Here is a 24,428-nt window from a genome sequence, read left to right as displayed (position 1 = left end):
GGCCCTAATGTATGTGAGTAAAAAGGCGTCCCAGATAAGCCTGTGCAATCTAGGAAACCCGGCCCTAATGTATGTAAGTAAAAAGGCGTCCCAGATAAGCTTGTGCAATCTTGGAAACCCGCCCCTAATGTATGTGAGTAAAAAGGCGTCCCATATAAACCTGTGCAATCTAGGAAACCCGGCCCTAATGTATGTGAGTAAAAAAGCGTCCCAGATAAGCCTGTGCAATTTAGGAAACCCGGTCCTAATGTATGTGAGTAAAAATGCGTCCCAGATAAGCCTGTGTAATCTAGGAAACCCGGCCCTAATGTATGTGAGTAAAAAGGCGTCCAAGATAAGCCTGTGCAATCTAGTAAACCCGGCCCTTATGTATGTGAGTAAAAAGGCGTCCCAGATAAGCCTGTGCAATCTAGAAAACCCGGCCCTAATGTATGTGAGTAAAAAGGCGTCCCAGATAAGCCTGTGCAATCTAGAAAACCCAGCCCAAATATATGTGAGTAAAAAGGCGTCCCAGATAAGCCTGTGCAATCTAGAAAACCCGGCCCTAATGTATGTGAGTAAAAAGGCGTCCCAGATAAGCCTGTGTAATCTAGGAAACCCGGCCCCAATGTATGTGAGTAAAAAGGCGCCCAAGATAAGCCTGTGTAATCTAGGAAACCCGGCCCTAATGTATGTGAGTAAAAAGGCGTCCCAGATAAGCCTGTGTAATCTAGGAAAACCGGCCCTTATGTATGTGAGTAAATAGGCGTCCCAGTTAAGCCTGTCTAATCTAGGAAACCCGGCCCTAATGTATGTGAGTAAATAGGCGTCCCAGATAAGCCTGTGCAATCTAGGAAACCCGGCCCTAATGTATGTGAGTAAAAAGGCGTCCCAGATAAGCCTGTGCAATCTAGAAAACCCGGCCCTAATGTATGTGAGTAAAAAGGCGTCCCAGATAAGCCTGTGCAATCTAGAAAACCCGGCCCTTATATATGTGAGTAAATAGGCGTCCCAGATAAACCTGTGCAATCAAGGAAAACCGACCCTAATGTATGTGAGTAAAAAGGCGTCCCATATAAGCCTGTGCAATCTTGGAAACCCGGCCCTAATGTATGTGAGTAAAAAGGCGTCCCAGATGAGCCTAGGTGAAATTTTGCCTACAAGTGAATTTCGTTTATAAGATATTGACTTTAAACGAGAAATTCTATAAAAGCTCCGTGATAAGCCTTTGCGGACTGCACGGGCTAACATTTTACCCATATGTATTAAGCCCCATTTTCCCAGCTCGTATTTTGTCCTGTTTCTGTGTAGGTTTGCAGATTTTAACATGATGACATGGTGAAAAATATAGCTTTCTCGAAGTTTATACCAAGGGGTGTTATTTTGTCAATAAATATGAGACGGTGGGACGCATAGACCGTATATTACAGGTATAACCTCAAATTAATGTTCGTCGTTCGTGGATAAATCAATATTTAACTAAATGCTGCTGTCACGATAACGTATAATTGTGAAAAGTCCTGTATCCAAAAGTGAAAGATGCATTTAAGACCCCGACATCTTTTGTGCTCGTTCCGGTTAAGTAATCCAAGCAAATAACAAGCGATCAAAGCAAAATATAGTCAGTTATGTTATTATCTCCGTATGATCTGCTAGACATTTATTACTCACACCGACTTATGTCATGAAGATAAAAATTGCATTCATTTAATCCGATAATTCCAGCAACAGCACTATCCGTTTACACCTTTTTTGACGTTTTTGTCACAAGCGTTGTTATTATTGACGCCTATAGATACCATGAGTATTATATTAAATTACAAATTAAGCGGTCTTTAGTAAATAACATCGAATTATGACGAAAATACAAAAACCCGATATAAGTTTATTTTTTGCGCGTTTCGTGGATATGATGTTGCATTTTGTTACTACTAATTCTGTCTACAATTAGTTGTGTAAGTTTTGCGAAAAAATCCTGCTTGAAATACCGATGATTCTCCATGTTAAGTATGTGTGAGTTATCCTGCTTGAAATACCGATGATTCTCCATGTTAAGTATGTGTGAGTTATCCTGCTTGAATACCGATGATTCCCCATGTTAAGTATGTGTGAGTTATCCTGCTTGAAATACTATGATTCTCCATGTTAAGTATGTGTGAGTTATCCTGCTTGAAATACCGATGATTCTCCATGTTAAGTATGTGTGAGTTATCCTGCTTGAAATAACGATGATTCACCATGTCAAGTATGTGTGAGTTATCCTGCTTGCAATCTCATTCTCCATGTTAAGTATGTGTGAGTTATCCTGCTTGAAATACCCATGATTCTCCATGTTAAGTATGTGTGAGTTATCCTGCTTGAAATACCGATGATTCCCCATGTTAAGTATGTGTGAGTTATCCTGCTTGAAATACCGATGATTCTCCATGTTAAGTATGTGTGAGTTATCCTGCTTGAAATAACGATGATTCACCATGTCAAGTATGTGTGAGTTATCCTGCTTGCAATCTCATTCTCCATGTTAAGTATGTGTAAGTTATCCTGCTTGAAATACCCATGATTCTCCATGTTAAGTATGTGTGAGTTATCCTGCTTGAAATACCGATGATTCCCCATGTTAAGTATGTGTGAGTTATCCTGCTTGAAATACCGATGATTCTCCATATTAAGTTTGTGTGAGTTATCCTGCTTTAAATACCTATGATTCTCCATGTTAAGTATGTGTGAGTTCATAGAGTATTATGCAGAAAAGTGAGTTTTTTATCAGAATAAATTAATTATCGTGATCCAAACTCGTCTAAATAATATACCCCACTAAACATGAACATACATTAAAAGTGAAATACATGCTATAAAATTAATAACAATTAATTAAGTAAGATTATATACATGAGATCAATTAAATACAGTGAATTATTTGTCAAAACTAGTTCAAATGCTAGAACTGTGAATCTGTATTATATAAAAAAATAATTGTGAGGTGGTTTGACCCCATATAAAATACAAATAAAATAGCTAATAAATAAATTTTACAAATTAATATTTTAAATAAGTTTTTAAATCTATAGATAAATTATTGTAAAATTTGCCAAACTTTCACACTAATTGGATTTTATTTATGCATTTTATTTTTTTCGCGGGCACGGAGGCGCGTATAAAATTAAGATATTCAGAATGCATATAGCAGAATTTAAATCCCAGCCCATATAAGCACGGATGTACACGGCTATGCCGGATCGTCCTTGACGACCCCCCCCCGGACGAAGATCCGGGACGAGCCGTGGGCTTTTTTCGCATTTTTGAGCGTAGACGGTCTTAAAAAGACGATTATCCCATTTATACCACGGCATCAATAACAAGGGCCAACACGGACAAACCCGGCAGCAACAAGGAATCAACACGGTACACACGGACTATCCCAGCAGAACTACGGAGTATTACGGTGCAACACGACACAGACATAGATAGTTCCGGACCTACACGACAATGACACGGACCAACGCGACGGCGACACGGATCAAACACGATCTACCCGGACCGAAAATAACTCGCATAAAACAGTTTTCGTTTTGGTTATTCCTCATTCTACAATCGGGCCTGGAAGGTTTAAACTCGTATTTTGCATACATAACTGGAGGGTCAATATGCCAGCAAAGACAAAGCGTACCGTCAGAGTGGGCCTCCAGTTCCGAACAGGTCTTCAAAAGCAGCATCAACTGCCGATTTGGATTCAGAACAGCACTAACGAGAAAAAGGATCAAGGCCTAAATTAAGATCGCAATCACCTGCTCAGGATCTAAAACCACCACCCACCGAAGGCCTCCCTCACAGAGGAGCAGCAGGTCGACATGGCCGATTTGCTAAAGGAACCACCAATGAATTTTGTGTAACGGCAATTTAACTACGGTTTTAAAAAGTTTCTTATTTCAGAAATACAATTTGAATCGATTCAACACGACAACAAAAACGCATTTAAATATGACGGAACAACAATTATTAACGACAACTGCCAACTGGTGTCTGAAAAGTCGGTATACGTATTCCGGATTGCTTTAATTTGTACCAGTCGATATTTGATAAACTGTTCCGGTGAGGTGTACCTCAAACCCGTAAGGTAACTGCGAATGTACTACAGGTACACTCACATACAAAATAAGTTACATGCGTTCTTATTAGCCCCAATAACGAGTATTCGACATAAAAACACGTGTTTGTTTATTAGAAAATCCATTATGTTTGGATTTTGAAACAAATTTCTATAAACATTTACACACTAACAACTCTTGGTAAGTACGTAGGATGCAGTATCATTATGAAGATTTACGACAGAGACATAATCCTATATAACGTAAAAAGAAACCTAAAGATAAATAGTAAGCAAAATATGTCACTAAAAAAATACTTTTTAAGAGTTTCATTTTTTAAAGCAATTTTTAATTGAGCAATTATTTCAATTAGCAATATGAGTCGCGTTCTAAGAAAACTGGGCTTAATGCATGTGCGTAAAGTGTCGTCCCAGATTAGCCTGTGCAGTCCGCACAGGCTAATCAGGGACGACATTTTCCGCTTTTATGGTATTTTTAGTTTCAAGGAAGTCCCTCCTTACCAAAAATCAAGTTTAGGCGGAAAGTGTCGTCCCTGATTAGCCTATGCGGACTGCACAGGCTAATCTGGGACGACACTTTCCGCACATGCTTTAACCCCCATTTTCATAGAACAAGACCCATATTTTTGAAACCGGAGGCTATCTGTAATAAAATACTAAATTTCAAAATTCTCCTTTCTAAATCAGGACTTTGTCAACTAGGCACGTGATATGGCATGTGTTTTATGAGAATAACAATGTGTGACTTATTCACTTTTGTGTTTGAAAAATACAAATGTATGTAGGAATTGTATGTTAATTATTTCTCATTGATTAAAGCATGAAATACCATGTGAACATATGATATTGTTCATGCATTGAATATGTGTTTATAGCTTAATTAACAATTCTTTGGTACATTTGAATGTATTATGCAATAACACATTGCTAGCAATTCAACACATATGAACAACAATGTACTGTCAAGTAATGCAATTAAGAGTTTGAACAAGCACACGTTCATGTGTATGAACAGAGTAACAGACCGCAGTTATCAGCAAGGGTTCGCAATTTTTCATATAGATGCATAATAAATACACACACGATACAAATGAGAACAACACTCAAATGCAGATATGGTTTTTCGACTGAACAAAACATGAATACAACAAGCACAAAAGACTTACACATGATCAAAGAATAAATAACGCATCAATTGCATTTCTATTGAATAAAACAAAACTTATACATTACATAAATAATAACCAAACGTTAGTTACACGCAACTAATGTTCGCATAAACGCATCAAAGGCAGCGACAATGTTGTGTCATATTAACATAGGGTACATTCAGTAACAAACAACACATAAACTTACCGGTATGTAATTTACACGTAAACCTCAATTTCAAATAATGTTTACTGACCACGTATTTGGCAAACTGTGTCAAAAGTTGTTGCCAAGGCCGCGCACGTCCACCATGCGTTCTTATTACGTCATGAAAGTGACGTTATTGTTCTACGGTTCTCGACATTGATATCAAGCGAAATCCACATGATGCACATTTGCTTTTTTTTTAGATTTTAATGAGTGTTTTCCGCTTAACGGTATTGCAAAGACGTGAAAGCCGGAAACATTCGATGGCATAATCACTACAAAGAAATTCAAATTCTGCGTTCACATTAATGTTATCGGTACGCTCTTGTCCACGTCTCGTTCAGCGCTAGCTGATTCCCGTACTCACGCTGACCTTGTTAGCCACACCCACCGTCGCCGAATATCTGGAGTATAACCTTTTGTTGAGGTTTAAGAATTTCGCTTTATTTCTCTCGTTGATCGCTCCGAACACGAAGTAGCCAATACCGGATCCTGAAAACAGTACTTTTAATTTCAAAACCAAGACACTCATTATAGGCAAAAGCACGCACCTAAGTTAAAGTGGTAAAATTGTGTCAAAGATTCGACCTTCTTATATTGCTCTGACTCTGAGTGGCCCAGTTTAAACTTGACCTGGGCATGACGAAGACAAGAAGCTAGACTTAATTGTAATACTTTTAAACATGAAGCATTTCAGCTGTGCATGAGGTCTTTCCAAGATTTGACATACTAACCTAGTTTTTCACCTGACTCGCATCATAAACATCATAAATGTAACTTCAAGGTTGGTAACACGGTTAATCATAGACCAAAGACATTGTCAAGTAAAAAAATTGAACCAGTTCCATCACGACTAAGAAATAATCGTGGCTTCCATTGGTGACGTACTTTTTGACTGCATTTAATGTAATCTAATTCAATGTTGGTATATATATATATTGTAACGACACTATAATCTGACCAGGTTTCATTAAGGTTGAGTCGTAAATATGCTTTGTAAAATAATGATGAGACATACATATTTACGTTTTAATGTGCATACTCAATGAACCATTGAGGCATGAAAAGCATGTCACGTAGACGTGTTATCCATTCAGAGTATAGAATGAAGGGTTCACGTGAAAATGAGCCTTGTCGTAATAATTTCCAAAAATAAAGATGCAACTAGAGCAGACTTTAACAAGAGCACCGCCTTGCGGGTGCAGACCGCTCATCTATTTTCTTTTTAAAGGTGAACGGACTCTCATTTTCAATCAAAAAGGAGGGAGGGGTGGAGTGAAGAGGGGTGTATAGTGTGGGGGCGTGGACATTTATTACATTATCTTCCAAAAATGCGAAAAAAATGAAAAAAACAAATCGGGGGGGGGGGGGGGGGGGAAGGGGGGGGGATTCTTGGGTGCGATGGTTAGACGGTATTTCAAACATAAAATAATAAAAATAAATATTTGTGTTTTTTAACCGTTTCAAAAAAATAATTTGGGGGGTGAGGTGGGGGGGGGGGTATAGTGTGAGGGTGTGGTGGTAATTTGTGAGATGATCTTAAAAAAAAAAATAAAAAAATAGGGGGGGGGGATTCGGGTGGGGAAAGGGGGGGGGATTCTTGGGTGTGGTGGTTGGACGGTATTTCAAACATAAAATAATAAAAATAAATAGTTGTTTTTTTAACCGTTTAAACAAAAAATTGGGGGTGGGGGTGGGTGGGGGGTATAGTGTGAGGGTGTGGTGGTCATTTGTGAGATGATCTTAAAAAAAAAAAAATAGGGGGGGGGGGGGGATTCGGGGGGGGGGGGGAGGGGGGCACGGGGGATGGTTTGGGTGGAGTCTATTGTGGTATGTCAGGTAAGAGTAGTTTTGTCAAAGTATCAATCAAATCTAATCATAAATAAAGAAGTTATGGCAATTTTAGCAAAATTTAATAATTTGACCTTGAGAGTAAAGGTCATTCAAAGGTCAAGGTAAAATTCAACTTGCCAGGTACAGTAACCTCATGATAGCATGAAAGTATTTGAAGTTTGAAAGCAATAGCCTTGATACTGTAGGAATAAAGTGGACCTAAACACAAAACTTAACCAAATTTTCAATTTTCTAAGTATAAAAAGGGCACATAATTCTGTCAAAATGCCAGTCAGAGTTACATTACTTTGCCTGCACAGTCCCCTTATGATAGTTAGTAAGTGTTGCAAGTATGAAAGCAATAGCTTTGATACTTAAGGAATAAAATGGACTTAAACACAAAACTTAACCAAAATTTTCAATTTTCTAAGTATAAAAAGGGCACATAACTCTGTCAAAATGCACGCCAGAGTTATCTAACTTTGCCTGCCCAGTCCCCTCATGATAGTAAGTAAGTGTACCAAGTTTGAATGCAATAGCATTGATACTTTCTGAGAAAAGTGGACCTAAACGCAAAACTTAACCGGACGCCGACGCCGACGCAGACGCCGACGCCAAGGTGATGACAATCGCTCAAATTTTTTTTCAAAAAATAGATTAGCTAAAAATGACAAATAAACCCACAATCGATCAAGCAGATGCAAAACTTGAGCATTATTAAAAGCTATATTTTGTCGTTCGCTACTTCACACTGATGACAATCAAAGAAAGAGCTTGACCTTGATTTATTGAATTAATAACATTAATAATTTATCATTTTCAAGGACAAGGCACACAAGTCTTTAATAAATTGTGTGTCATACACACAAATAACGTCTTGCATTAATACACAGTAAGTTTCATGTCGATACTTAGAAAACTGAGAGACCAACTTGCGACATACAGAACACGTGTTACCAACCGACTGACCGACGGGAGATTGAGGTAAATCCAAACAAGTTTTCTTTCCGGGTTTTAATGACATAATGGAAATAAACATAATACACGTGTAGAAAGATACAATTTGACATGGTATTTGTAGACAAAAGACACATTAAGGGACAAAAAAAATAACAAACATGGAGTTAAAATTAATTGTTCAAATGTACTTTGCATACCCAAATGTAAACTTTGTCCCGATCATTCGATAGTAGACACAAGTTGACATGCCCTTTACATTGTTTACATAAAATTTAATGTAATGTGACTAATTCATTTGTTGAGTACATTATTATGTCCGTTTGCATCCGGTAAGCTGCTAGGCATGTGAAGCAGAAATGACGTATATCTTTAGTTGAAAGACGCTGCTTTATGACATTGCTGTTAATGGCATGTCACTGATATTGTAATAATAAGATAGTAATCTTTAGACATCGCTACCTACCCAAGATTACCGCGATAAAGATATAGGCGTCAAATGTCATCACCGCCAACATGAGGAGATACCCCAACAGGAGATTTAATGTGTGTAGCAGGTACCCGCTTACGTGGTATTTGATCCTGAAAACAAAAAAAACAGGAGGTTTAACGTATGTAATAGGTGCTCGCGTGATACCTAGTCCTTAAAACAGGCATAGGGAAGTATATTGGACCGGTTTGCAAGTACCGGCTCACGTGGTATTTGATCCTGAAAACAACAAACATGAGGTTTAACGTATGTAACAAGTGCTCACGTGATACCTGATCTTAAAAACAACAAGCAGGCGTATTAAATTGTATGAAAGGTACCCGCCGATGTGTAATTTGATCCTGAAAACAACTAACAGACATATAACAGTATATGGACTTTTTGGCAGGTACATATGAACCCGCTCAGGTGGTAATTGATTTTGAAAAGAAAGAACATGATTAACAAGAGATTGCCAAGCAATATGGTCCCCTACCGGTGAAACTACACCATTGTCAGTTTTTTTTATTTGTTGCCATAGCAACCAGAATTCTTGACATAGGAACAAAATGAAATGACGTGCGTAATACCCATATTGCCATCAATCCATGTTTCAAATGTCATGAAAAATATGAAGAACTTTTGAAGGTATCGCAAGATCCAGAAAAGTGTGACGGACTTACTGACATACAGACTGGCAGACAGACGGAGTGCAAACCATAATTCCCATCCGGTTTCACCGGAAGGGGACAATACAACATATGGCAGGTGCCCGCTCATGTGTCATTTGATCCTGAAAACAAACAAAACATGCGGTTTAACGTTTATAGTCTATACCCGCTAACGTGGTACCTTATTTAAAAAAAACTACAAACAGGTGGTTTAACGTCACTAACAGGTATTCCATTACGTAAAACCTGATATTGAAAACAACGCATATTTATATGAACACTGGATACATTCGCAAACTCAAGTGTTTAAATTTAGCCGTATAAAATCGTTCAGTTCCTAAAATCAAAACCAAAGTACAAAATCTTGACATTAATTGCTTTTGATACACATCTTAACGACCAACTTACGAACAACACGCTGTGAAATCTTTCTGTTAATGGTTTGGTTATCATTAATCGTATACTTTGTATACAGGAGATCGCGTTTGATGCAGTAAATCGATTATTACACTGCGTCCATACCACGAATCCCATGACAGATGGGCTTTGTAATATACTAGTACTTTACGCATTATAAGAAAGGACAGAAGTCTGCTAAATCGCTTTACTCCAAATACATCATACGTTAACACGAGCCTTTGAATTTAAATATTAATTACTACCAAATGGTAATTACATTGCATATGTTTGAAATATTCTATGCGTTTCTTAGTATTTCAGAAAGCAGTCCATTACAAACGATTGTTACAATTTTCTGTAGATGTAAGTTTGTTTGCATGGGGCTCTAACATAACTGAAAATAAATATTTGAGCCGCGATCTGGGAAAATTGGCCTAAATGCATGTGCGAAAACTATCGCCCTAGATTAGCCTGTGATTTCCGCTCAAGCTACTAAGGGATGCTACTTTCCGCTTTAAAGGATTTTTTTCGTTTTAAGAAAGTCTCGTATAAACGAAAATCCAGTGTATGCGGAAAGATTCGTACCTAATAAGAATGTGTGCAATGCACCGGCTAAGCTGGAACGACACTTTAAGCACATGCATAAACCCCCTTGTCACACAGCGCTACTCATATATTATACTTTACGCTCAATTCGAACTACAATTATGTACTTAATCGCTAACTCCAAATGCATCATACGTAAACAGGTGCATTTAAATTAAAAGATTAATTACAACTAAATGGTAATACAATCACATTTATTTGAAATAAGTGTATGCGTTTGTAAGTATTTCCATTAGAAAGCAGCCCATTATAAACGAGTGTTTATAAACGAATTTTCTATAAATAACAGTATGTTTGTATGGGGCTTTAACATTACTGCAGAGGAATATTAGAGCCGAGATTTGGGAAAAGTGAAATAAATGCATGTGGGTTAAATATCGCCCCAGGTTAGCATGTGCTTTCCGCACACGCTACTCAAGGACGATACTTTCCGTTTTTAAGGAATTTCTCGTTTAACAAAGTCTCTTCGACAGAAAAATCTAGTCTCTGTGGAAAAAGTCTGCAAACTGCACAGGCTAATCTGAGACGACACTGTACACACATGTATTAGGCCCACTTTTCTCAGAACGCGACTCAATTACGCCGGCAATAAAATATGTGGACACGTATACAACGCCGAAATGCCATGCATGTACATGGATCTACAATGTGCGAGATATCAAACTATGTTTTATTCTTAGATCATTAGTTTGATGGCTGTTTGATCCATAAAGAAACAAACTAGCGATACAAAATAACATAAGATCCATCACGATTACTCCAAACTGGTCCCCGTTGAAGCAAAGCAGCAAGCCATAAAAACATCGTTAAAAGTTAAGCACGTTTGTAATTGGACAAAATAACGTACTTAACAGACCAATTGGCGAAAATAATAAACATGTGTCTTTGTTGGCATAAACTGCAGGCAAGGACAAATTGATAAGTGTGTTAATATGCTTGTTAGGCTTTCAAATATAATAATCAGTCCAAAGCTATGAATAAACATATGTGTTTGTCAGAAACACTATGTCCCCTTCTGCGCCGCTTTGAAGCTATATATTTGACCTTTGACCTTGAAGGATGACCTTGACCTTGACCTTTCACCACTCAAAATGTGCAGCTCCATGAGATACACATGCATGCCAAATATGAAGTTGCTATCTTCAATATTGCAAAAGTTATGTTAAAGTTGGAGAAAACAAACACACAAACCAACCAACCAACAGACAGGGCAAAAACAATATGTTCCCCACTATAGTAGTGGCGGACATAAAAATGTTTTTGTTTTTCTCAAATATAGTATTACCAGTCAAAAGCTATGAATAAAAAATGTCTCTACGTTTTCCGAATACCACAGGCAATAACCTATTGCTTTGTGAGTGAATAGAACAGTCTGAACGCCTTTGCTTTGCGTCTAGATGTCATTTTACAGACACACACCTTCGTGAAATTCCGGTCATTAAAAGATTCAAGGGAATCAAATGCTTAAGGGAAAAAGGTTTGTCCTTCTATATGTGTTGTTGCATTATGACAGTATATTTAAATTACGTTGCAGAAGAAGAAAACGACCCAAATAATTACCATGCGTTGGGAGATTATAAGTAACAATATGCAACACATGCAAACTATGTTGATACGCCACAATCATGCAGTATTGCCCCATGCAGCAACATTTTCAATCACATATCCGAACATGGATAAGTTTTAATAATGCTTATGCATTTAAAAGGTATATGTACCTGCTAGGTTTACATATGTACATGCTGTGTATACAAAGGAGAACAAAACAGAAGTGTATTCATATTACTTGAACAAGTCCAGTTCATCACAAAACGGACAATAAATAAGCAATAAGCACATGCATCGCATTGCGAAAGTGACTAAAATAGTATATAGCCAGGTGTTAAAAATGCAAAACAGCATTAATTATATTACTCCACGATTGCATTCAACGACTCAGTTCTCATTTAAATAGCATTTTTACAATATTTCGCGAGATTCGTTAGAATTTTAGTGTTAGTATTTGTTAACAAATTTATATATATAAATTTATACAGCAACATATTTTTCAAGGACCAAATACAACAACTTTGCCAACAAGAGGGCCTGAAAGGCCCAAATTCGCTCACCTGAGATAACAAGATATTATTGGGACAAATCTTCTGACCAAGTTTTAAGATCGGAAAATAACTGTGGCCTCTACAGTGTTAACAAGGTTTTACTAAAGCCATATAAGGAAAATGCCCCGCCCGCTGGCAGCCATGTTTTTTAACCAACCGGCATCATTTTTGAACTCGTCGAAGATATTATCAGGATGGATCTTCTGACCAAGTTTCATGAAGATCGGACAGTAAATGTGGCATCTAGAGTGTAAACAAGATTTTACTATAGCCATATAAGGAACCCCCACCCCCTTGGAAGCCATTTTGTTCAAGCAAACATAAAAATTTCAAACTCATCCAAGATATCATTAAGACCAATCTTCTGACCAAATTTCATGAAGATTGGACAATAAATGTGGCCTCTAGAGTGTTAACAAGGTTTTACTATAGCCATATACAATGTAAAGCCATATAAGAAAAAATGCCCCGCCCCTGGTGGGCATGTTTTTAAAGCAACCAAAACCATTTTCAAAATCACCCAAGATATCATTGGGACAAATCTTCTGACCTAGTTTCATGATCATCAGAAAATAAATGTAACCTCTAGAGTGTTAACAAGGTTTTACTACAGTCATATAAGGAAAATAGCCCCGCCCCCGTGGTGGCCATGTTTTTCAACCAACCGGCATCATTTTTGAACTCGTCCAAGATATTATTGGGATGAATCTTCTGACCAGGTTTCATGAAGATCGGACAATAATTGTGGCCTCTAGAGTGCTAACAAGATTTTACAATATCATTATATAGTCATATTAGGAAAAATGCCCCGCACCTTAGCGGCCATGTTTTTCAAGCAAACGTAACCGTTTTCGAACTCACCCAAGGTATCATTAAGACAAATCTTCTGACCATATTTCATCAAGATTGGACAATAAATGTGGCCTCTAGAGTGTTAAGGTTTGACTATAGCCATATTAGGAAAAATGCCCCGCCCCCTGGCGGACATGTTTTTCATCCAACCAGCATCATTTTCGAACTCGTCCAAGAACTTATTGGGATGAATCTTCTGACCAAGTTTCATGAAGATAGGACATTAAATGTGGCCTCTAGAGTGTTAACAAGATTTTACTATAGCCATATATATAGACATATAACAAAAAATGCCCCGCCCCTTGGCAGTCATGTTTTTTAAGCAAAGGTTACCATTTTTGAACTCATCCAAGATATCAGTGGCACAAATCTTCTGACCAAGTTTCATGAAGTTCGGACAATAATTGTGGCATCTAGAGTGCTAACAAGATTTTACTATATCCTTATATAGCCATATTAAGAAAAATGCCCCGCCCCTTGGCGGTTATGTTTTTCAAGCAAACGTAACCGTTTTCGAACTCACCCAAGATATCATTAAGACAAATCTTCTGACCATATTTAATCAAGATTGGACAATAAATGTGGCCTCTAGAGTGTTAATGTTTTACTATAGCCATATAAGGAAAAATGCCCCGCCCCCTGGCGGACATGTTTTTCAACCAACCAGCATCATTTTCGAACTCGTCCAAGAAATTATTGGGATAAATCGTCTGACCAAGTTTCATGAAGATAGGACATTAAATGTGGCCTCTAGAGTGTTAACAAGATTTTACTATAGCCATATATATAGACATATAACGAAAAATGCCCCGCTCCTTGGCAGCAATGTTTTTCAAGCAAAGGTTAACATTTTTGAACTCATCCAAGATATCAGTGGCACAAATCTTCTGAGCAAGTTTCATGAAGATCGGAAAATAAATGTGCCCCCCTGAGTGTTAACAAGGTTTTACTATAGCCATATAAGGAAAAATGCCCCGCCCCCTGGCGGCCATGTTTTTCAACCAACCGGCATCATTTTCGAACTCGTCCAAGATATTATTGGGATGAATCTTCTGACCAAGTTTCATGAAGATAGGACAATAAATGAGACCCCTAGAGTGTTAACAATATTTTACTATAGCCATATATAGCCATATAAGGAAAAATACCCCGCCCCTTGGCAGCCATGTTTTTCAAGTAAACGTAACCATTTTCGAACTCATCCAAGATATCATTGAAAACAATCTGCTGACCAAATTTCATAAAGATTGGACAATAAATGTGGCCTCTAGAGAGTTAACAAGGCATATGTTGACGCCGCACAACGGACAACCGACAACGCACGACGGACAAAAAGGGATCACAAAAGCTCACCATGAGCACGTTGTGTCCAGGTGAGCTAAAAACTAAGACCCATTGGAACAACGTGATCTGGCTCAAATGGAGTCCAGAACTTATGACCCATAAAAGCGTCATCACTAAAACAAGCAGAACAAATACCACCACCGACCTGTGCCTGCGTATCTGATCTAAGTTCGCGGGTATAGCAAGGCTCGATAAAAGCGTGGAACCAGAAGCGAACGACCTGTTGTCCTGAATCGACGTCTCCGCCGTGTCCCCGTATGTGAGAGGATTTTGGCGCAGGCGCAGTTGGAGGTAAAACAGCAGCGCCTTTCCCGCCTCCAGAACGAGAGTTATTGCAAATATCATAACGCAGCAGCCAAACACTTCTGCAAACAAAGTACGTCATAATTTTAGAAAACACAATTTGAATATTGAACATTCCGAGACTGCTATGTAATGGTCGATTCTGACCAATGGCTATCGTATTTATATTTTGCATCATTGCGGATATCACGTATTTAGTGCTTTAATTTTATTTTACTGCATTTACTTTACAGAAAAGAGCGCGCGAGTTTTGTTTGTGATAAAACAAAGGCGAATGCAGATGAATTTGATGTTGTATGAACATAAATTAATCCTTTAACAGTACAATGTAGTTAGGCAGAACTTAACGAGTTTTTTTTTTTCAATCCGCGATCCGTCAATAGAATCCGAATCAGTTCATAATGTAGTACTAAAAAAATTTCAATATCAAATAAAGCAAGTTTTTGTGTTTTGACTAATGTCGAAGCGTACTTTTCAAATGTATTTAAAGTCTAATTGATGCTTTATTACTTGTGTATGCATTTCCAAGGCCTTGTCGATGTGTGATCTGTAAAGCTAAAAGTACATCGCGCAAACATCTTGGTGGTTACAATTTCACGCATTATAATTACAAATCTTTGTTTTGTGCGACTTACAGTTATAAATCAAATCAATATTCTTTATTTTTAACTCCCGAGGGTGCCGAAATCGAGACATAACGCTCCACAAATCGAGACATAACACTCCACAGAACAGATATGCTTCCAAAATGTTAGACATATATCTGACAGATGTCGGATATTCCGTTGTTACTATATATCTGAAAATCGCAGTGATCTTAAAGCGTCAAGACCACAAAACTATCCCGATCGCAGTCTACGTAAATACATTTAACATGCACAGTTCTTACAGTTGCCATTTAAACAAAGACCGCAGAAATGGTGTGCAATCTATACATGACTTACCCGCATTTCCTTGAAAATTGAACTGTTTGAAGATGAATTTGTTGATATCGGTGGAGGTAAAGAAGTAGTCCTGAAAATATAAAAACTACTCAATATGAAAGAAATGTATCGACTAAAGAGTAAAGTAAAGAAGTAGTCCATACATATATGTACATATAGACAAAACTGACATAATATATTTCAAGATTTTTTCCATGAAAACAACGCGAAAATACAATATTTATTATACAAACTGATGATTAAAGTCACAAAAAGCTTTATGTACCATTACACTATGGGAAAAAATTAAAAACTTTATACATAGTAAAATGATCATTAAACATTTAATGATATTAAGACAAGGCAACAACGTGAAAAAATTAAATATATATATACAAAGGTAAAGAAAAAGTCCAATTTCTACAATTATGTATGTACCTTAAAACTACGCGAAAAATAATAATTGGTTATGTTGCTGAAAGTCTATACATATTACGAAAATATGCTTTAATATGTAACTTCACGAAACAAGAATATCAGTGAAACTGATGGATGCTCCCCGATGATGCGCTTTGTCAATGTATGTGTTTATATACATCTTAAACAATCTATTATTAGCCTCGGTGACCTTGACCTTGACCTCAGTGACCTCAAACCTCATCAAAAGGTAGAGGTCCACGCAAGGTACCTACACGCCAAATATGAAAGCGACTGGTAAAGTATTGAAGGCGCTATGAGAAACGGTAGCAAAAGTTTGACAGAAGGAAGTCTTTTATTAGCCTCGGTGACCTTGACCTTGACCCCAGTGACCTCAAACCTCACCAAAAGGTAGAGGTCCATGCAAGGTACCTACATGCCAAATATGAAAGCGATTGGTAAAGTAATGAAGGCGCTATGAGAAACGGTAGCAAAAGTGTGACGGAAGGAAGTAAGAAAGGACAAACTGGCAACTATATGCTCCGCCGAAATTTTATTTCGGGGAGCATAAAAACAATAGTTCTATTGAAAAACGTTAAGAAATAATTATTTAATATGTGCACAATACAACTAGAAAGTCATTAAAAAATCGCTGAGGTATGTACCGTGAAAGCTACATGAAAAGCTATACATTTGTAGTTCATTTGCACAAGTACAGAAAGAGCCCAAAACATAATATTTATGTACCACGGAACTGCGCGAAGAGAATAAGAACCAATGATAAATATAAAGGAAATACCCCGCAATATAAAAAAAGTCGTTACAAAAGGCATACATATGTACGAGAGCATGTTCTTTTGAATGTACTCACACGCAATACTTTTAACGACAAAGAAAATAGTCCTGACACGTACGAGTAGCTTTAAACGCGTATAATTATTAAATTCCATATCTTTTTCAAATAATAACCGCGCGTTATGCATCCAATATTATTGATGAAATGTAGAGGTAGTATTTAAATATGAAATAAATAACCTTGATATTTATCATAAATCATATCTTTTTACAAAAAAAATCATAATGCAATTTAAAAACAATACCTGATTTAGTCTCCAAAATATCATTAATAAGCAACTTTTCGTATATCAACAAAAATTATTCGGACGGACGGGCAACGGCGACCATATGCTCTGTCCGTCTCTTAACAAAATCTTTAAAAAGCGTCTTTTTTGAATTTCTACACAAATGTTCGCAAAAACAAATATAGCGCTTTTGTATAGCCTCTATTTTCATGTTTGAAATGTTAAAATGTCATAGTTGCTCAGTTTAAACTGTGAACAGTGCGTGTATGTTTTTTTTGAAAGTGCTTACCATTTGCATCTACCGCCGGTGAGAAAAAAATAGTTCACTCATCAAATGATTTTTGGATAAATACATCAAATTAACATGCGCCAGAGTGTTAACCGGATTTAAGTTTTTTAGATTATTCCTTAACGTCACTTCAATATGTGTCGATGTAACATTCAAAAACTAGACATTCGAACTTTTTATATAACTATCACGTGAATAATCCGACATGCATTTACCAGCAAACCCTATTTCAAAAAGTAATGGTATCTATGTTCATTTACCAGCTTGGAATTCATAAATGTGTGTCAAAAAAATCATGTAAAGATGAAAACAAATTATAATTGTGTCACATAGTTGTACAGACAATTCATACAAAAGACCTACTACTTAGAACGATAGAAAAAGCTGAACAATTAATCATCAAACTGGCACGGATGGTAAAAGGTAACACGATTAATATATATATATCACAAATAAGTGCAACGCAACCCGCCCTCGTTACAAATTAAACGTCTAAATAATCATAACACAACAGGTCTTGGTCCGTTGATTTACAATCAGTTATGATGACACCGCTTCGTATATTTATAGGAATGCCATGGTATTTGCTGGTTGTTAATTTTCACGATGTTTTAGACAACTATCAATGTTGACATGCGTTTGGATTCCACAATTACTCACGTCCCACACACACGACTGGCATACAAATAAATGTGTGCATTAGTTACGAATGCAACGAAATTCTTTTACGGTATGTTCGTGGAGCTTTAAGTACATAACACTTAACATTATGGATGTACTCGTAGCTTAATTAATGTGTGCAATAGCGAAATAAATAGTCTTCACACAACTAAGCACAAAACACAACCCGTTTTGCATTGGGCAAGGCTTGCGATCAGTTTATTGACAACACACATCCACGAATATTACATATTCGTATCATATAGCAATCAAGTACAATCGTAGTACAACCTTGACAGGACAATTTTCGATCTATAAATTATATAACAAATTATAACTATAATGTGTATACATCACTTCTAGTATTGTGTCCTTAATTGGTGTTTTCAAGGCCAGGGTAAAAACCAGAGATAAAAATTCATCAGAAGCCCAATGTAAAATAACTCTGGAAAACTGTACCTGAAAACAACCACTATTAACATGTAACTAAACATTATGTTACCCAAACATAACATGTCATTTGAGCCAATTTACTACTAATGCGGTTCGAATTTAAAAAAGTAAAAGTTTACTGATCGAAGTCTAGCGTAGAACTGACCAAACAATGAACACCCCGTGCAAATTCCCGCCTATGTCCACCTGAGTGACCATCACTCACGTGACAACCACACGCATGAACGAACCGCACATATACCTGTTTCGTGCGGTGCGTTATGTTTAGACATACGTTCTGTGCTATACTCCGTAACGCACAGAACTGAAAAGTCTTCACACAACTAAGCACAAAACACAACCCGTTTTGCATTGGGCAAGGCTTGCGATAGAACAAAAAAAAGGTTGGTAAGGTTTTAAATTCGAACCGCAAATCAATTATAATTTCAATTGTCTAGCGATAAAAAGCTTTTTTGTCTAGAGAATCATCAATGTACCCATCTTAAGCCCTATCAGACTTCCATCGACCATTTCGCTTCAAACATCTCTAAAACACGCCCTCGGCGTTAGCTAGTCTAAATAATTACATATATATAACCAAAAACTGGTTTGAACAAAAAATCATTTGATTCATCTGACCAATTTGCTAATTACATATTTGTTAATAAAACGACATATGGGTAGTTGTACATTTTGCAATTATAATATCCGAACTATCCGTATACATGCCAGTGTTATAATGGCGTACATTAATAACAAAGTGATCAGATTTCAATTGTAGGTCATTACAATGAAACTCACTTAATTTGTTAATATGCATGATACATGTACATGCATAACCCAAAAATGATCAATCAATGAAAACAGTGGAATCTCCTTATATCAAATACAATGTTTGTATCATCTCTAATGAATGCACATTTACATAATACATCTTTCTTGTGAGATGGTTTGAAACACACACGCTTTGAAGCTTCTTATAATAGTTTGTTAAATCTTTCTTTGGATCATGTACGCTATTAAAGAATGGATCCATTGAATACTGTAAAACACAGATGTAAAAAACGTTATTAGATTTCCTCGATCCATCAATTGAGCCATGTACATTACTACTGATATATGTAAGGCTGGCATGGCGACTACATTTTCTTCACAGTATTTTTAATGTGCACATGCAGAATTCTTTTCTTCACCGTATTGTCTGCTCTTGATTGTTCTAAGTATTTACTTAGCCATTCTGTCCGCCATCTAATCTCTTCGAAGCCCATGCAAGCCCGAGCCCTCTAATCGCTCCTTCAGAGTACCTCTCAAAACATTTCCTGTCAAACATATGTACTATACATCAATAACTGTATTGTGATATGCATCTTAACGCTATCTTATTTAATGATAATCTAGTGTTACCAAAACAACCTGGAATCATACAGTCTCTACCAAACTTTTTGCAATATTTCACAATATCTCTAAAATGTCCGTATGACAAATAAACATTAGCCAATAACGCGAACTGCACCTTTTTGGAACAACAAGGATGCATTTTGCTTTCTCCGATATCATCTTATTGATACAGATTGATACCAACCTAGTTTCTGAACTAACCAGTTTACATTGTTTCCCCATATTGAACTAAGGCACCCACTGCCTCTTTTCATTGAATCCAGTATCCACACAACATATTTAAATCTAACGCTGTTTCTTTTGACTACCATATAATAATATAGATTTTACATTTTATTGTCTGAATACACTTTGATGTACGAATTTTGCAAAGCATTTAAAACATTTCATATAACATAACATCCGGGAACCATAGCATACTCTCTGCTCTCTTCATGGAGCATCTCTGCTCACTTCCGGGAGCAATCTACTGAGCTCTATGTCCACTTCCGGGGACCATAGCCTACAATTTCTGCTCACTTCCGGGAGCAATCTACTGGGCTCTATGTCCACTTCCGGGGACCATAGCAAACTCTTTCTGCTCACTTCCGGGAGCAATAACATACCTTTTCTAGCCGTATGCAAGGCATTTTTTGATCATAAGAAATTTTACTTACGTCATGTTGAACGACGGAATACTTATCCGGTTTATCTTGAAAACCAACTTCCGGTGGCTTAATGTATTGACTTCATATTAAATCACAATATTCATTACCTGTTTCGTTTATAGAAACACTGGCAGTGTACCTCCTTGATTTTAACAGTGTAATATAGTAATCACTTCCAGGAATAACTTCTCTTTTCGTCAATAATCTAGTCACTTCCGGGAACAGGTTGCTATTTTTATTAAGATCATGTACATTCCAATTTTCTCATTTTCGGGTCTCAAAGACCACGAGTACATACCTTTACTCTCTTCGTCAATGGAATAAAACAAATTGAAAATAAATTTGCTTTTTTATTTTTATGAAAATCGTTAGCTTGACAGTCATTTCGCCTATATCTACATTAAAGCTACAACTTTCTATAAAACCTCCATAAACCATAACTTGTGGTACTTGCATCAGCAAATATATTACACAAAAACAACTGATTGTTTTTGAAATCTTTTCCACCGTTGATTAACTGCCTAGTGCTTTCTCTCCATAATCTAAGTTTGGAAATAGCTGCAACGTTACAATAAGGGGAGCTTTCCAACTAGCTCTGGTATTTATGCAATTGTATATATGCATTGTTATCACCAAACTTTATTTAAAATCACACTCTGAAAGGAAATTGTCTGCCCTACAAGACTAGCTATTAATTTATCTTTTGGTACTACTTTTTCTTTCGTTTGATAAATTAGATAGATCATCGAATCAATACTTTTTTCTAGCCTAGCTACTCAATTTTTAATTATGAAAAACTGCATTTTATGCATATCGATCACATGCCCGAGCCAGTCTACTCTCTGAGAAGGAATCAAAATACTGTTTCTTCAGCCAGTTAACATCCAACTCGTCTAGTCACTAGCATATAATGTTTTTTCATATTCTACACTGTGATGTATGCCATCATCACAAAAGCAAATAACTATTTTAAGTCAATTTGACGTAAGAATGCTGGTACACCTCATTTTAGTTTTAACGAGTTTTAGTAAATATATGATCGGATGTTATCGTGCCAAATATAAGCTTATAACAACCTAACACTGCCTGCTATTCTCCTGATTGCTAAAACCACATTTTTCGTAAATGTATCAATATCATGATACGCTCCTTGAATATCGAAAGTAGAACAAATAAATAAATATATGATCGGCCGTTATCGTGCCAAATATAAGCTTATAACAACCTAACACTGTCTGCTATTTTCCTGATAGCTCAACCCACACCGTTCGTGAATGTATCAATATCATGATACGCTCCTCTTATATCGAAAGTACAACAAATAAATAAATAATAATTTTAAATATATCGAGGCCTCCCATTCTTATTAAATACGACTATAAACGTATTAACGGGCGTATTAACAACATGATAACGTGGGTTTTCAGTCTACTTACCGACAAACTTCCGGTAACAATTTTTATTTTATTTTTTTTTTCTATGATTTTTTTTTTCTTTTTGATAAATTTCTATACTATGATCCTTTTGATCAATTGCTCCTTATATCTCTTTCTGTACGTTACCGTTTTCCCAATTTACTACATCTAAAATGTAACAACCATCCGTAGCCTGCTACAGCTTGGCTGCATGGGCTTTCGTTCTTTTTACCGGCGAGCTTCTAGCATCAATTTCTATACTATGATCCTTTTGATCCAGTTTTATACTAAGATCCTTTTGATACACTGAGACAGATCTTTGTGTACGTTACCGTTTTCCGACGGAAAAAATAAACTTTTAACCGCCATTTACTACATCGAAAATGTACTTACTATCAGTAGTCTCCTGCTACTTAACCGCGTGGGCATTCCTTCAACTTACCGGCGAACTATACTTGGATCCTTTTGATCACGTTTGACTTAAGGAACTTTCTGTACGTTACGTTTCCGACGAACATGAAACTACCCATTTTCTGATAACGGGGTTCTATACATAATTAACTTAACTTATTGGTCGAGCTGTTTGCTGAACATCCAGCTGCTCCTTTCCGATGACCCGGTTCGCCACATGCGAAACATAGTCCTGTGCGTCTCAATGGTAATTGAGTTTCAGCCCCTTGTGTTGCGATGTTAGATGAAGCTTCTGGCTTCTGATATGACCCGTCAAGAGCGCCGCGTGGCGTTATGTTTCCGCCTTTTTATATGCCATCGCCTCTACCTTGTATTTTTCTGCAAATAACATTACGTCATCAGACTCGTAAAACATTTATACACATATACATATAGAATGTATACAACACCACAAAGAATAGCAATTTATTCCCCAAAAAATTCGAAAACTTTTGTCGTGTTTTACCATTAATGACTTGTGAATTTTTGGTCACGTGCCATCAATATTTCTATTTGTAAATTGATCGGCTTTCTCTATTGCTGACATTTTTACTTGAAATATACATCGTTTCAACTCTGTTACTACTTCGTAACACTCGATACTATGCTCGAGATTCAGTATAACGGATTTAACAGATTTACGTTTCTTTTAGCACTTATCTTTTCTATGATGCGTTCCAAATCTTGCAGCATGGACACCCTGTGTTCTGCTAAAGTCGACAACACGATGTAGGATTTGTACACGAACACAAGTTTACTGATCGAAGTCTAGCGTAGAACTGACCAAACAATGAACACCCCGTGCAAATTCCCGCCTATGTCCACCTGAGTGACCATCACTCACGTGACAACCACACGCATGAACGAACCGCACATATACCTGTTTCGTGCGGTGCGTTATGTTTAGACATACGTTCTGTGCTATACTCCGTAACGCACAGAACTGAAAATTCATCCGATACGTAATACATCTTAAATCCGCCTTGCACAACGACATGAGTAATAAAACCAATCATACTATATTATAACAAGATAAGTATTGATGTAAAGCATTAAAGGGCCAGCGCCCTCACACTACTTTGGGGGAAGGGGTGCGCAGCCCTTAGAAGGGGGAATTTTCGCGGCGTTTCCCTTTTTGGGGGATTTTTTTACTTACTCTCTCATTATTACATTTGAACATGTTTGCACTATATTCATTGCATTTTTCATAATTTAGTATGTTTGCAAAGATTAAATTGAAATAGAATTGAGATATAATAATCATGAGACACATCTTTCTATTAAAAATAAAAATATTTTTTTAGGGGGGAATTTTTCCCCCCAAAGTAAACTTCTCAAGTGGAATTCGGCGGCAGATTTAATAGATTGAGGACCCTAAGGGCGTCGGAAATTTCAGTGTAAAAGGCAATCAATGAAGTTACATGGAACGATTTTTTTCTACTGTAAATATTAATATATTGGCCGATTATTTTAAAGAGAATAGAAAAAGATACTGGTATAACCATTATCTATGATTTTATGTTATACCCCCAAATAACCATTATCTATGATGTTGTGTTATAACCCCCAAATAACCATCTATGATTTTGTGTTGTAACCCCCAAATATTTCATAGTTCATTTTATTTACATTGGTTTCCTTTTTTACTGGCACCCGTGTGCAGTTTTCATTAAAGGAACAGAACTGTGAGGGTTTAAAAAAAATCTGCTTCATCTTGTAAGCGTAATTTCATATTTTTCTCA

At 36.8% G+C, this 24,428-nt stretch overlaps 2 protein-coding genes across 4 annotated transcripts in view; both read right to left on the bottom strand.

The window, feature by feature from the left end:
- The window catches only part of LOC127858366 (zeta-crystallin-like), a 306,504-nt gene that overhangs the window by 213,827 nt on the left and 68,249 nt on the right, over positions 1 to 24,428 (bottom strand). The window lies entirely within an intron of this gene.
- The window catches only part of LOC127858372 (uncharacterized), a 41,506-nt gene continuing 20,935 nt past the window's right edge, over positions 3,858 to 24,428 (bottom strand). For 2 of the 3 annotated variants that reach the window (XM_052395455.1, XM_052395456.1), the window contains 4 exons: positions 15,918 to 15,987; positions 14,816 to 15,035; positions 8,697 to 8,812; positions 3,858 to 5,932 (listed from right to left, as the gene is read on the bottom strand). In XM_052395455.1, coding sequence (XP_052251415.1) covers positions 5,787 to 5,932; positions 8,697 to 8,812; positions 14,816 to 15,035; positions 15,918 to 15,987 — 552 coding nt within the window. In that variant the 3' untranslated portion in view covers positions 3,858 to 5,786. The remainder of the gene's footprint in view (positions 5,933 to 8,696; positions 8,813 to 14,815; positions 15,036 to 15,917; positions 15,988 to 24,428) is intronic. The other variant, XM_052395458.1, reaches the window with a different exon arrangement.

Source organism: Dreissena polymorpha, chromosome 14 (assembly GCF_020536995.1).
Source record: "Dreissena polymorpha isolate Duluth1 chromosome 14, UMN_Dpol_1.0, whole genome shotgun sequence".
NCBI classification, from domain to species: Eukaryota; Metazoa; Mollusca; class Bivalvia; order Myida; family Dreissenidae; genus Dreissena; species Dreissena polymorpha.
Note: the sequence above shows the minus strand (reverse complement) of the source record. Positions and strands in the feature narration are given on the sequence as shown.